The 10,994-nt window shown below is 42.3% G+C and overlaps 1 protein-coding gene across 1 annotated transcript; it reads left to right on the top strand.

Moving 5' to 3' along the window:
- Positions 1 to 3,026: 3,026 nt before the first annotated feature.
- On the top strand, positions 3,027 to 9,087 carry LOC142374852 (interferon-induced protein 44-like). Its single transcript, XM_075458693.1, has 8 exons — positions 3,027 to 3,066; positions 4,157 to 4,201; positions 4,288 to 4,321; positions 4,426 to 4,612; positions 7,721 to 7,864; positions 7,957 to 8,128; positions 8,219 to 8,316; positions 8,636 to 9,087. Exons 2-8 carry the CDS (start codon positions 4,159 to 4,161, stop codon positions 8,810 to 8,812), a joined length of 855 nt encoding a protein of 284 aa, XP_075314808.1. The 5' UTR covers positions 3,027 to 3,066; positions 4,157 to 4,158; the 3' UTR covers positions 8,813 to 9,087.
- Positions 9,088 to 10,994: the final 1,907 nt, after the last annotated feature.

Here is a 10,994-nt window from a genome sequence, read left to right as displayed (position 1 = left end):
TGTATACCAACAGCTTAGTGACTTTCTCCTGTCTAACAATGCTTTTGATACTTTCCAATCAGGCTTTAGGCCCCACCACAGCACTGAGACAGCTCTGATCAAGGTGACAAATGACATCCGCCTGAACACAGATGCAAGTAGAGTCACAGTCTTAGTTCTGCTGGACCTGAGTGCTGCCTTTGACACAGTTGACCATGCGATCTTATTACAGAGGTTAGAAGACTGGGTGGGAATCTCTGGTCGTGCTTTAAACTGGTTCAAGTCCTATCTGGAGGACAGGAAATATTTTGTTGAAATCGGTAACTGTGTCTCAGACCAAATGGCTATGACCTGTGGGGTTCCCCAGGGGTCAATCCTGGGACCCGTATTGTTCAATCTGTACATGCTTCCTCTAAGCCAGCTAATATGCAGCTATAATGTGTCCTACCACAACTATGCAGATGACACTCAGATCTACGTGTCACTGACGGCAGGAGAACACGGGCCTGTAGATACACTGTGTCGCTGCATCGAACAGATCAGTGTGTGGATGCAAAACAATTTCCTCCAGCTAAACTCAGACAAAACTGAAATCATTGTCTGTGGCCCACAGAAACAAAGAGAAAGTGTTATCAGTCACCTTGGGACTCTCTCTCTAAAACCTAACTATCAGGTTAGAAATCTCGGGGTAATATTGGACTCAGACCTGAACTTTAACAGCCACATTAAATCTGTAACATCAGCAGCTTTTTACCATCTAAAAAACATCGCCAGAATCAAAGGAATAGTGTCTAAAGCAGACTTAGAGAGACTGATCCATCCGTTTGTCTCCAGCAGGTTAGACTACTGTAACGGCCTGCTCACTGGGCTCTAAACGGGCTATAAGACAGCTGCAGTACATCCAGAACGCTGCTGCTCGAGTCCTGACTAGAACCAGGAAATACCACCATATTAGTCCAGTGCTCAGGTCTCTGCACTGGCTTCCTGTCGCTCAGAGAATAGACTTTAAAACAGCTCTGCTTGTGTACAAGTCTCTTCACGGTCAAGCGCCAAAGTACATCTCTGACATGTTAAAGCCATATGAACCAACTTGGGCTCTGAGAACCTCAGGGAGGGGTCTGAGTTTTATGCCCCTAACATCTGGAACTTCTTCCAGAAGATGTGAGACAGGCCTCAGCTCTGACAATGTTTAAATCCAGGCTGAAAACAGTTCTATTTAGCTGTGCATATGACACCTGAAAGTATTTTATCTGCACTCTTCACTTTTAAATGAATTAATTTTTAATGGGTTTTTAATTTTTTTTTTTTATTTTTATTATTCTTCTAATATTCTTTATTTTTTTTTATTTTTATTTATTTTTTTATTTTTTTATTTTTAATGATTTTATCACCTTCTTGTGATTTTACGTAGCTGTGAAGCACTTTGAATTGCCCTTTGTACAAATTGTGCTCCATAAAAAAATTGCCTTGCCTTGATCAAAGAACAGCCGATATCCACAGAATATGAGTCAGGCAGGAAGTCAGACACCACAAAGACATTCCAGTAACTTTTCATGATAAAACACACTGTGCAGACTCAGTGTTATGTTACAATCCAACGTTAACATATTCAGTCGTAACCATTAACAGGAATTAAGGAGTTGTATGACACCACAAATACAACATGAAGAAGGACAAAGAGTGGACGTTAAAACCAAACTTTTCTATAGTATAAGTGACCAAGTTGTTGGACACCAGAGAAATAAGTCATTTTACTGAATGTAAGCTCTGCAGTCAGTGACACACTCTGCTTTAAAAACACTCCAAGTTTGATGTGAAAACATTTAAATTACAGTAGAAGCCCATCTCACAGCCTGAACCAACCACTCAGCTCAGTTTTTCACCATGAATAGATCCAAACATGCCAGCTGACAGATGTGTCCATGGCAGGGGCGTCTGTAGCTTGAGCAAACATTCAGGGCTGTAGCCCAGACATGAAAATAATTTTTAACGGGGGTCTGGGGGTTTCTCCCCCGGGAAAAAAAATTAAAAAGGGGGTGTTATAATTAAAATTTAACACACTTCATGACCAACTGCTACACAATTAAGAGTTCAGCTTTGGCCACTAGGGGGCCACATCTCGGAGTTCACGAGTAGCCCTACTGCTTCCAGTGATTACTCGAGCCACAGTCGATGGCTCGAGCCAATCAGAGGTCATCACCAAATGAAGAGCCTGCCTATTTTTTAACACAACCCAGAAGGACTGAGAAGGAACCTGCTGTGTCGTCGACCTTCATGCTGTACTTGGACGTTTGTAAGCTTGTTGTGCCTGTGTTCATATACTGTATTCCTGTCATTGACAGCGGAGGTAGTCTATCACCGCTCAAAGTGTGGTCCACGGAGCTCTTCTTTTTCTTTTTCTTCTTCTTCTTCTTCTTCTTCTTCTTCTTCTTCTTCTTCTTCTTCTTCTTATTATTATTATTATTATACATATTTTATTTATGTCAGTCCAGAGAGATTCGGGGCTGAAGCCCTGAATGACCAGGTCTCCCGACGCCCCTGGTCCACGGTTCTGTTGAGCTCTGTATGAAGCAGACAAACACTGAGATAAAAACAGTTCAATGAGATGAAGAAATGAATGAGCATATCTACACCACTGAAAAGGTTAAAAAAAGGTGAATTACAGGAAGTAAAAGTAATCTGAAGTAGGTGGTTCTCAAACATTCAGCTCTACAACAGTTCTTATCTTTAAGCTGTAATCATCAGAGTTAAAATCAGTTCTTCAGACTTTAAAATATTCTGATTTAGGAGGATAATCAGATGAACACAATCTGCAACAAGCTAAATAAACTGAGGACAGTTTGCTCAGTGTTGATGCTTAGTGATGATGCTGATGAGTTGGGATATTTTTACCTTCAAATAAATGTTCAGAAAACAGGCCTGATGGAAGTAATCAGTAACTTTAAGAAACTATGTGGTTAATAAGTTTCATGTACAGTGAAAGTGAAACCAGGACTACAGGGAGGGTTATAAACTGCCTGTGAACAACATTCTCAGTCACATCCTGACGTCTGTCTGCATCTGAAGCTTCAGCTCAGCTCTGAGAAGGTAGGATTCTGTTATAATGTCCAAAGCTGCATTAGTGACAGTTTGTCTCAGATTGTAAAACCAGTTATCAAACAGGAGTGTAAATAAAATGTGTTCATATTAAAACTGTCAAACATATAACAGAAATGATTCCAGCAGCTGGTGAAGCGTTTATAACTCGTGTGTCATTTAAAAAAAGGAAATCTGCTGAACTGAACAGGAAATTATTTACGACCTTTAAAGACATGAACGATCATCCCAATTGTTCATGTCCCACATTTATTTATTTAATTTAACCTTTATTTCACTGAGAAGAGCTCGTTCAGATTAGTTTCCTGACAGCAGCCGGACAATTTGCAACAGCCACATCTGAGGCTCACATAAACACTGAAAAACTAACAGCGAATCATACGTATTTTGTTCAATGCTAAAAAAAAAAAGATAAAGAAATAAGAGAAATATAAATGCAGAAATTATATGAAACATTAAAAGTCAAATAAAAGACATAAAAGATAAAAATCTATCAGTGAAAAACTGAAAGAATCAGACTAAACATCTACAAACTGATGAGTCTGTTTCTAAATCATGTAACTTCCTTTAAAAACATCTAATGTGAGTTTATCAAGTTTCAGGTGTTTTTGCATTTAATCAGAGTGATTCAAATTTACATATAATGATTACTGTTTTAACTAAGTTACTATTACATTTACAAAGTATTTAGTTCAATTTAAATCAGTTTGAGTTCTGTCTGTCTTAATGTTTGAACCACATACATTTTAATTTCATTATGTTTACATAAAATATTAAAATAACAAATTCTTTTATTTATTTTCTGATTTTGAAAATAAATCAAAATAGAATTTTCACTACCCAATGTTTTTTTTATTTTGGGAAACTTATTTAATATTTCTATGTTTATTTCAGGTATTTTTATTGATTATAGGAAAAAATCATAAACATTTGATCACAGATTTAAGTTTTCTGTCAGCATCAACAGTTACTTTGTTAAAAGAGATGAAGGTTTCATGATATATTTCTTCATGAGTTTGCGACCAATGTGTCCTGTAAAAGAAGAAATAGATTGATCTGAACATTAGTAAACTGTTTTCAGTTATGGGAGGACATCAATCTACACCTCCACCTCCACCTCCACCACGTACGTGTACTCAATCAACCAAAAGTCATTATTTTAAAATCTCAAGTCGGACAATGATGTCATTACATTTGTCTTTTGCTTTTTAGTTTTCGATGAACCGTGGAGGACGATTAAATGGGGGTGAGAATCTGCAGCCCATAGAAAACAAGATTATTTATTTATTCACTTTGTCTTATTGTCTGTTGTTTCAGTGTCATTAATATGATGTTTGTTTCTCTGCATAGAGACAATGAGGCTGCCCTACAGTATGTGAGAGGCTACAAACCGGGTCAGCTGATCAGGATTCTTCTACATGGAGCTGTTGGGGCTGGAAAGAGCAGTTTGATCAACTCTGTCCAAAGTGTCCTACGTGGCAGAATTTACAGGCAGGCTCTGGTGGATAACACCTCCGGCGACAGTTTCACTAAAGAGGTGAGAAAATAATTTAGCACATTGAATTAATAGGTCAATTGATAAAGTACAGAGATACTCACTATTTATTTCACCAGAGCCACATTGGCAGCAACATCAAGGGAAGAGCCACTTTTACCACAACATACTAAAGTCCCCTTTAGCAAATATAAATTTCTACATATGAAACATCCCACAAAAAAGAAACAACACTGCCAATACATTTTCAGTTCATACCACATTTACCTTAATACTGGGATGAGCTGAAGCTGGCGTGCATGTCCTCGACTTTCTTCATGTTGTATTTGTAGTTTGTTGTTGTAATCATAGTGAGACATTCAGGATGAGCATGGTTTCTGTGCTGGTTTTTGCCCTTTTTTAATTAAAAAACGATCCATTGTGCCTGCATCTCGCGCTGGCTAAATGAGCTAGCGAGCACTGTGGTTTAAGCGGGCTGCGTTGCCAGGTTTAACAGTTCCCATTAAACACAATTAAGCCTTAATTAATACTTAATAAAAATACGTAATACTGTGCACTATTCGCTGTGTTTTATTTAAAAAAAGAGCTGGTCCACCGTTCCACGGACAGGACGAAAACCACACTGCACCTCCTGAATCCAAGATTCGACTATCCGGCGGATCCTCCTCTCCAGTACCCCTGAATAGACCTTACCAGGGAGGCTGAGGAGTGTGATCCCCCTATAGTTGGAACACACCCTCCGGTCCCCCTTTTTAAAGAGGGGGACCACCACCCCGATCTGCCAGTCCAGAGGCACTGCCCCCGATGTCCACGCGATGCTGCAGAGGCGTGTCAACCAAGACAGCCCCACAACATCCAGAGCCCTGAGGAACTCAGGACGGACCTCATCCACCCCCGGGGCCTTGCCACCGAGGAGTTTTTTGACCACCTCGGCAACCTCAGCCCCAGAAATGGGAGGCCCCACGTCCGAGCTCCCCAACTCTGCTTCCTCATCGGAATGCGTGTCGGTAGGATTGAGGAGGCCCTCAAAGTACTCACCCCACCAACTCACGGCGTCCCTAGTAGAAGTCAGCAGAGCCCCGCCCTCACCATACACGGTGTTGACGGTGCACCGCTTCCCCCCCTGAGCCGCCGGATGGTGGACCAGAATCTCATCGAGGCCGTCCGGAAATCGTTCTCCATGGCCTCCCCGAACTCCTCCCAAGCCCGAGTTTTTGCCTCAGCAACCGCCGAGGCTGCGTTCCGCTTGGCCTGTCGGTACCCATCAGCTGCTTCCAGAGTCCCACTGGCCAAAAAGGCCGATAGGACTCCTTCTTCAGCTTGACGGCTTCCCTCACCACTGGGGTCCACCAGCGGGTTCGGGGATTGCCGCCACGACAGGCACCGACCACCTTGCGGCCACAGTTCCGGTCGGCCGCCTCAGCAATGGAGGCACGGAACATGGCCCATTCGGGCTCAATGTCCCCCACCTCCCTCGGGACATGGTTGAAGCTCTGCCGGAGGTGGGAGTTGAAAGTCCTCCTTACAGGGGATTCCGCCAGCCGTTCCCAACAGACCCTCACAATACGTTTGGGCCTGCCAGGTCTGACCGGCTTCCTCCCCCACCAGCGGAGCCAACTCACCACCAGGTGGTGATCAGTTGACAGTTCCGCCCCTCTCTTCACCCGAGTGTCCAGGACATACGGCCGCAAGTCCAACGATACAACCACAAAGTCGATCATCGAGCTGAGGCCTAGGGTGTCCTGGTGCCAGGTGCACATATGGACACCCTTATGCCTGAACATGGTGTTCGTTATGGACAGTCCGTGACGAGCACAGAAGTCCAACAACAAAACACCACTCTGATTCAGATCGGGGGGGCCGTTCCTCCCAATCACGCCCCTCCAGGTCTCACTGTCATTGCCCACGTGAGCATTGAAGTCTCCCAGCAGGACGAGGGAGTCTCCCGGAGGAGCACTCTCCAGTGCCTCCTCCAGGGACTCCAAAAAGGGTGGGTACTCTGAACTGCCGTTCGGTGCATAAGCACAAACAACAGTCAGGACCCGTCCCCCCACCCTAAGGCGGAGGGAGGCTACCCTCTCGTCTACCGGGGTGAACCCCAATGTACAGGCGCACAGCCGGGGGGCAATAAGTATGCCCACACCTGCTCTACGCCTCTCACCGCGGGCAACTCCAGAGTGGAAGAGAGTCCAACCCCTCTCGAGGAGGCTGGTTCTGGAGCCCGAGCCATGTGTCGAGGTGAGTCCAACTATATCTAGCCGGAACCGCTCAGCCTCGCGCACCAGCTCAGGCTCCTTCCCCAGCAGAGAGGTGACGTTCCACGTCCCAAGAGCCAGCTTCAGTAGCCGAGGATCAGACCGCAAAGGTCCCTTGTGTGTAACGAGCACCGTTGCTTTTTAATTTTAATTCTTTTTTTCGGTGCATGTGGACAGATGTCCTACGTCATAATGCATGCAAAAAAGTTTAACATGCACTAACATGCTCTCAAAAAAATTAATTAATTAAAAAAACTTTTTTAAAACGGTGGCGGCTGTCGCTCAGTGGTTTGAGTCGGTCGTCCAATAACCGGAAGGTTGGCGGTTCGATTCCCACTCTCGCTTGTTGGAACTGATGGCTGGAGGGGTGTCAGTCCATCTCCTTGTCACGGCTGAGGTAGCCTTGAGCAAGGCACCGTACCCCCATGCTCCCCGGGCGCTTTCATGGCTGCCCACCCTTCCAGGTTGGCATCTGTCTCTGAGTGTGTGTGTGTGTGTGTGTGTGTGTGTGTGTGTGTGTGTGTGTGTGTGTGTGTGTGTGTGTCAACAGGTGCCAACCTGGACGGGTTAAAAGCGGAGGACCAAATCTACCAATGGGTATAAAGAAAGTTACTTAACTTAACACGCACTAACATGCTCTAACATGCGCTAACATGCTCTAACATGCGCTAACATAATCTAACATGCACACTCAGATTACAACACACACAGTGACTGCACTTTCAGCTCGGATCGTCATTACACTGGTGTATCTTCACATAGTTATTAGATGTTTTCTGGTCCTTTGATATGATACTATTTAAATATTATAAATATTATTTATGTGTTTTTTAAAAACTGTTACTGAATAATTTCATGTCAGAAGCTGTACATATATTCTTCATATGTTTTACAGTACGCAACCTACAAAGTAAAAAAGGATGATGGGTCATTCTATCCTTTCGTCTTCAATGACATCATGGGCCTGAGCGGACAGGGAGGTGTCCTGGTGGAAGATATCAAACTGGCTTTAAAGGGACACGTGAAGGACGGTTACAACGTAAGAATGATTTTAGTAAAATAAAATGTGATTCTTTTGAGTTTTATTTCTATTTATGGATATTAAATATTCATTTTAAATTTGTTTTCCAGTTCAATCCTGTGTCTCCGTTGTCAGAGGATGATCATCATTACAATAAAAACCCAACTCCCAACGACTGTGTGCACGTTCTGGTCTGTGTGGTTCCTGCAGACACTTTAAGTATCATGAGTAACGAAGTTGTGCAGAAGTTCAGGAACATCAGAGAGGACGCCAGTCATCTGAGTGAGTATCAAATATCATGCAGACAATCGCAGCACTGCTCTGTTCTGTCACTTTATCACTTATTTACTTCTTTACTTGTTGTCCTGACAGAAATTCCTCAACTGGCCATTCTCACCAAAACTGATTTGGCTTTTCCAGAAGTTAAAGATTTAAAGGATGTCTACAGGTCACGATATATGAAAGAAAAGGTATGTTTAGTTTGCAATTCTAAATTAAATTTTGTATTACACCATCATCTTCAATCATTTAATTCTTAATCTTAGGTGCCTGCAGATCAGCTTTGAAACCTTCGTAACTCTAAACAGTTAGTAATCAGTTCAGAAGGAGGGAGAACGTTCTCTGGGGGGAACCCTAACCCTCCTGAGAACAGAGGATCTGCATAAAGTGTCTTCTGATTGGTCCAATTCTTGCTGCAGGATAATCATGTTCAGCTCCTGTCCCAACTTTAATGAAACTCTCCAAAGCTGTGAGTTGTGAACACGTCTGATGTTAATTTCTTCAATTCAGATGCAGAAGTTCAGTGCTGATGTGGGAATTCCCATGAACTGCATCTTCCCTGTGAGGAACTATTGTGAGGAAACCCACATGAACGATGACATCAACTCACTGATCCTGGACGCCATGAAAAACATCCTCCAGTGTGCTGATGACTACTTCGAGTTCATCCAGAATCAGGCTGATTAGAATGAGCCTGATTGTTCCTAAAACATTGTGATGAAGAAAAATCACATGGAATTAATCTGTTATCCTAACCTGCATGATTTTATATATAATCACACATTTAGCTCCTAAAAAGAGGAACGAATCTCCTCTGAGTGCTGTTACAGATAAAAAAGCAAGAAAATTAAAAGCTTCTCAAACAGAATTACTAAAACAGTTTCATCCTGTGCTGAACACTCATTCAGTACATTTACATGACAGCTGGACAAATGCACTGATTGTATCCTCAGTGAAAAGATGGAAGAAGTTATTAAAAATAAATCTCCATTTAAACATGAAGCTCTGTGTTTTTTATTAAATATATTATTTATTCTTTTTGATGATCAGAAGGGCAAACTGAGTACACTGAAACTTTCCTGTTAGTATTCTTCATCTGTTAAAGTTGCTTCATAAAGTTTTCACACCTCTTATTTAGAGCTGCACGATATATTGAAATATTACAATTATCACAATGTCAATATCATAAGATTAAAGAGGGACGAACACAGCTGTATTTCTGAGCCCTGCGTTCATATTAGAAGTGTTTTAATATTAAGATTACTTTATTGTCATGTACACACGATTATCACTGATGCCATTCTTAGGCAAAGGCCTAGAAAAAGTTGTATACCAACAGCTTAGTGACTTTCTCCTGTCTAACAATGCTTTTGATACTTTCCAATCAGGCTTTAGGCCCCACCACAGCACTGAGACAGCTCTGATCAAGGTGACAAATGACATCCGCCTGAACACAGATGCAAGTAGAGTCACAGTCTTAGTTCTGCTGGACCTGAGTGCTGCCTTTGACACAGTTGACCATGCGATCTTATTACAGAGGTTAGAAGACTGGGTGGGAATCTCTGGTCGTGCTTTAAACTGGTTCAAGTCCTATCTGGAGGACAGGAAATATTTTGTTGAAATCGGTAACTGTGTCTCAGACCAAATGGCTATGACCTGTGGGGTTCCCCAGGGGTCAATCCTGGGACCCGTATTGTTCAATCTGTACATGCTTCCTCTAAGCCAGCTAATATGCAGCTATAATGTGTCCTACCACAACTATGCAGATGACACTCAGATCTACGTGTCACTGACGGCAGGAGAACACGGGCCTGTAGATACACTGTGTCGCTGCATGGAACAGATCAGTGTGTGGATGCAAAACAATTTCCTCCAGCTAAACTCAGACAAAACTGAAATCATTGTCTGTGGCCCACAGAAACAAAGAGAAAGTGTTATCAGTCACCTTGAGACTCTCTCTCTAAAACCTAACTATCAAGTTAGAAATCTCGGGGTAATATTGGACTCAGACCTGAACTTTAACAGCCACATTAAATCTGTAACATCAGCAGCTTTTTACCATCTAAAAAACATTGGCAGAATCAAAGGAATAGTGTCTAAAGCAGACTTAGAGAGACTGATCCATGCGTTTGTCTCCAGCAGGTTAGACTGCTGTAACGGCCTGCTCACTGGGCTCTAAACGGGCTGTAAGACAGCTGCAGTACATCCAGAACGCTGCTGCTCGAGTCCTGACTAGAACCAGGAAATACCACCATATTAGTCCAGTGCTCAGGTCTCTGCACTGGCTTCCTGTCGCTCAGAGAATAGACTTTAAAACAGCTCTGCTTGTGTACAAGTCTCTTCACGGTCAAGCGCCAAAGTACATCTCTGACATGTTAGAGCCATATGAACCAACTTGGGCTCTGAGAACCTCAGGGAGGGGTCTGAGTTTTATGCCCCTAACATCTGGAACTTCTTCCAGAAGATGTGAGACAGGCCTCAGCTCTGACAATGTTTAAATCCAGGCTGAAAACAGTTCTATTTAGCTGTGCATATGACACCTGAAAGTATTTTATCTGCACTCTTCACTTTTAAATGAATTAATTTTTAATGGGTTTTTAATTTTTTTTTTTTATTTTTATTATTCTTCTAATATTCTTTATTTTTTTTTATTTTTATTTATTTTTTTATTTTTTTATTTTTAATGATTTTATCACCTTCTTGTGATTTTACGTAGCTGTGAAGCACTTTGAATTGCCCTTTGTACAAATTGTGCTCCATAAAAAAATTGCCTTGCCTTGATCAAAGAACAGCCGATATCCACAGAATATGAGTCAGGCAGGAAGTCAGACACCACAAAGACATTCCAGTAACTTTTCATGATAAAACA

Source organism: Odontesthes bonariensis, chromosome 24 (genome assembly GCF_027942865.1).
Source record: "Odontesthes bonariensis isolate fOdoBon6 chromosome 24, fOdoBon6.hap1, whole genome shotgun sequence".
Lineage (NCBI taxonomy): Eukaryota > Metazoa > Chordata > Actinopteri > Atheriniformes > Atherinopsidae > Odontesthes > Odontesthes bonariensis.
The sequence above is the reverse complement of the archived record's forward strand: the minus strand, read 5'-3'. Positions and strand labels throughout refer to the sequence as shown.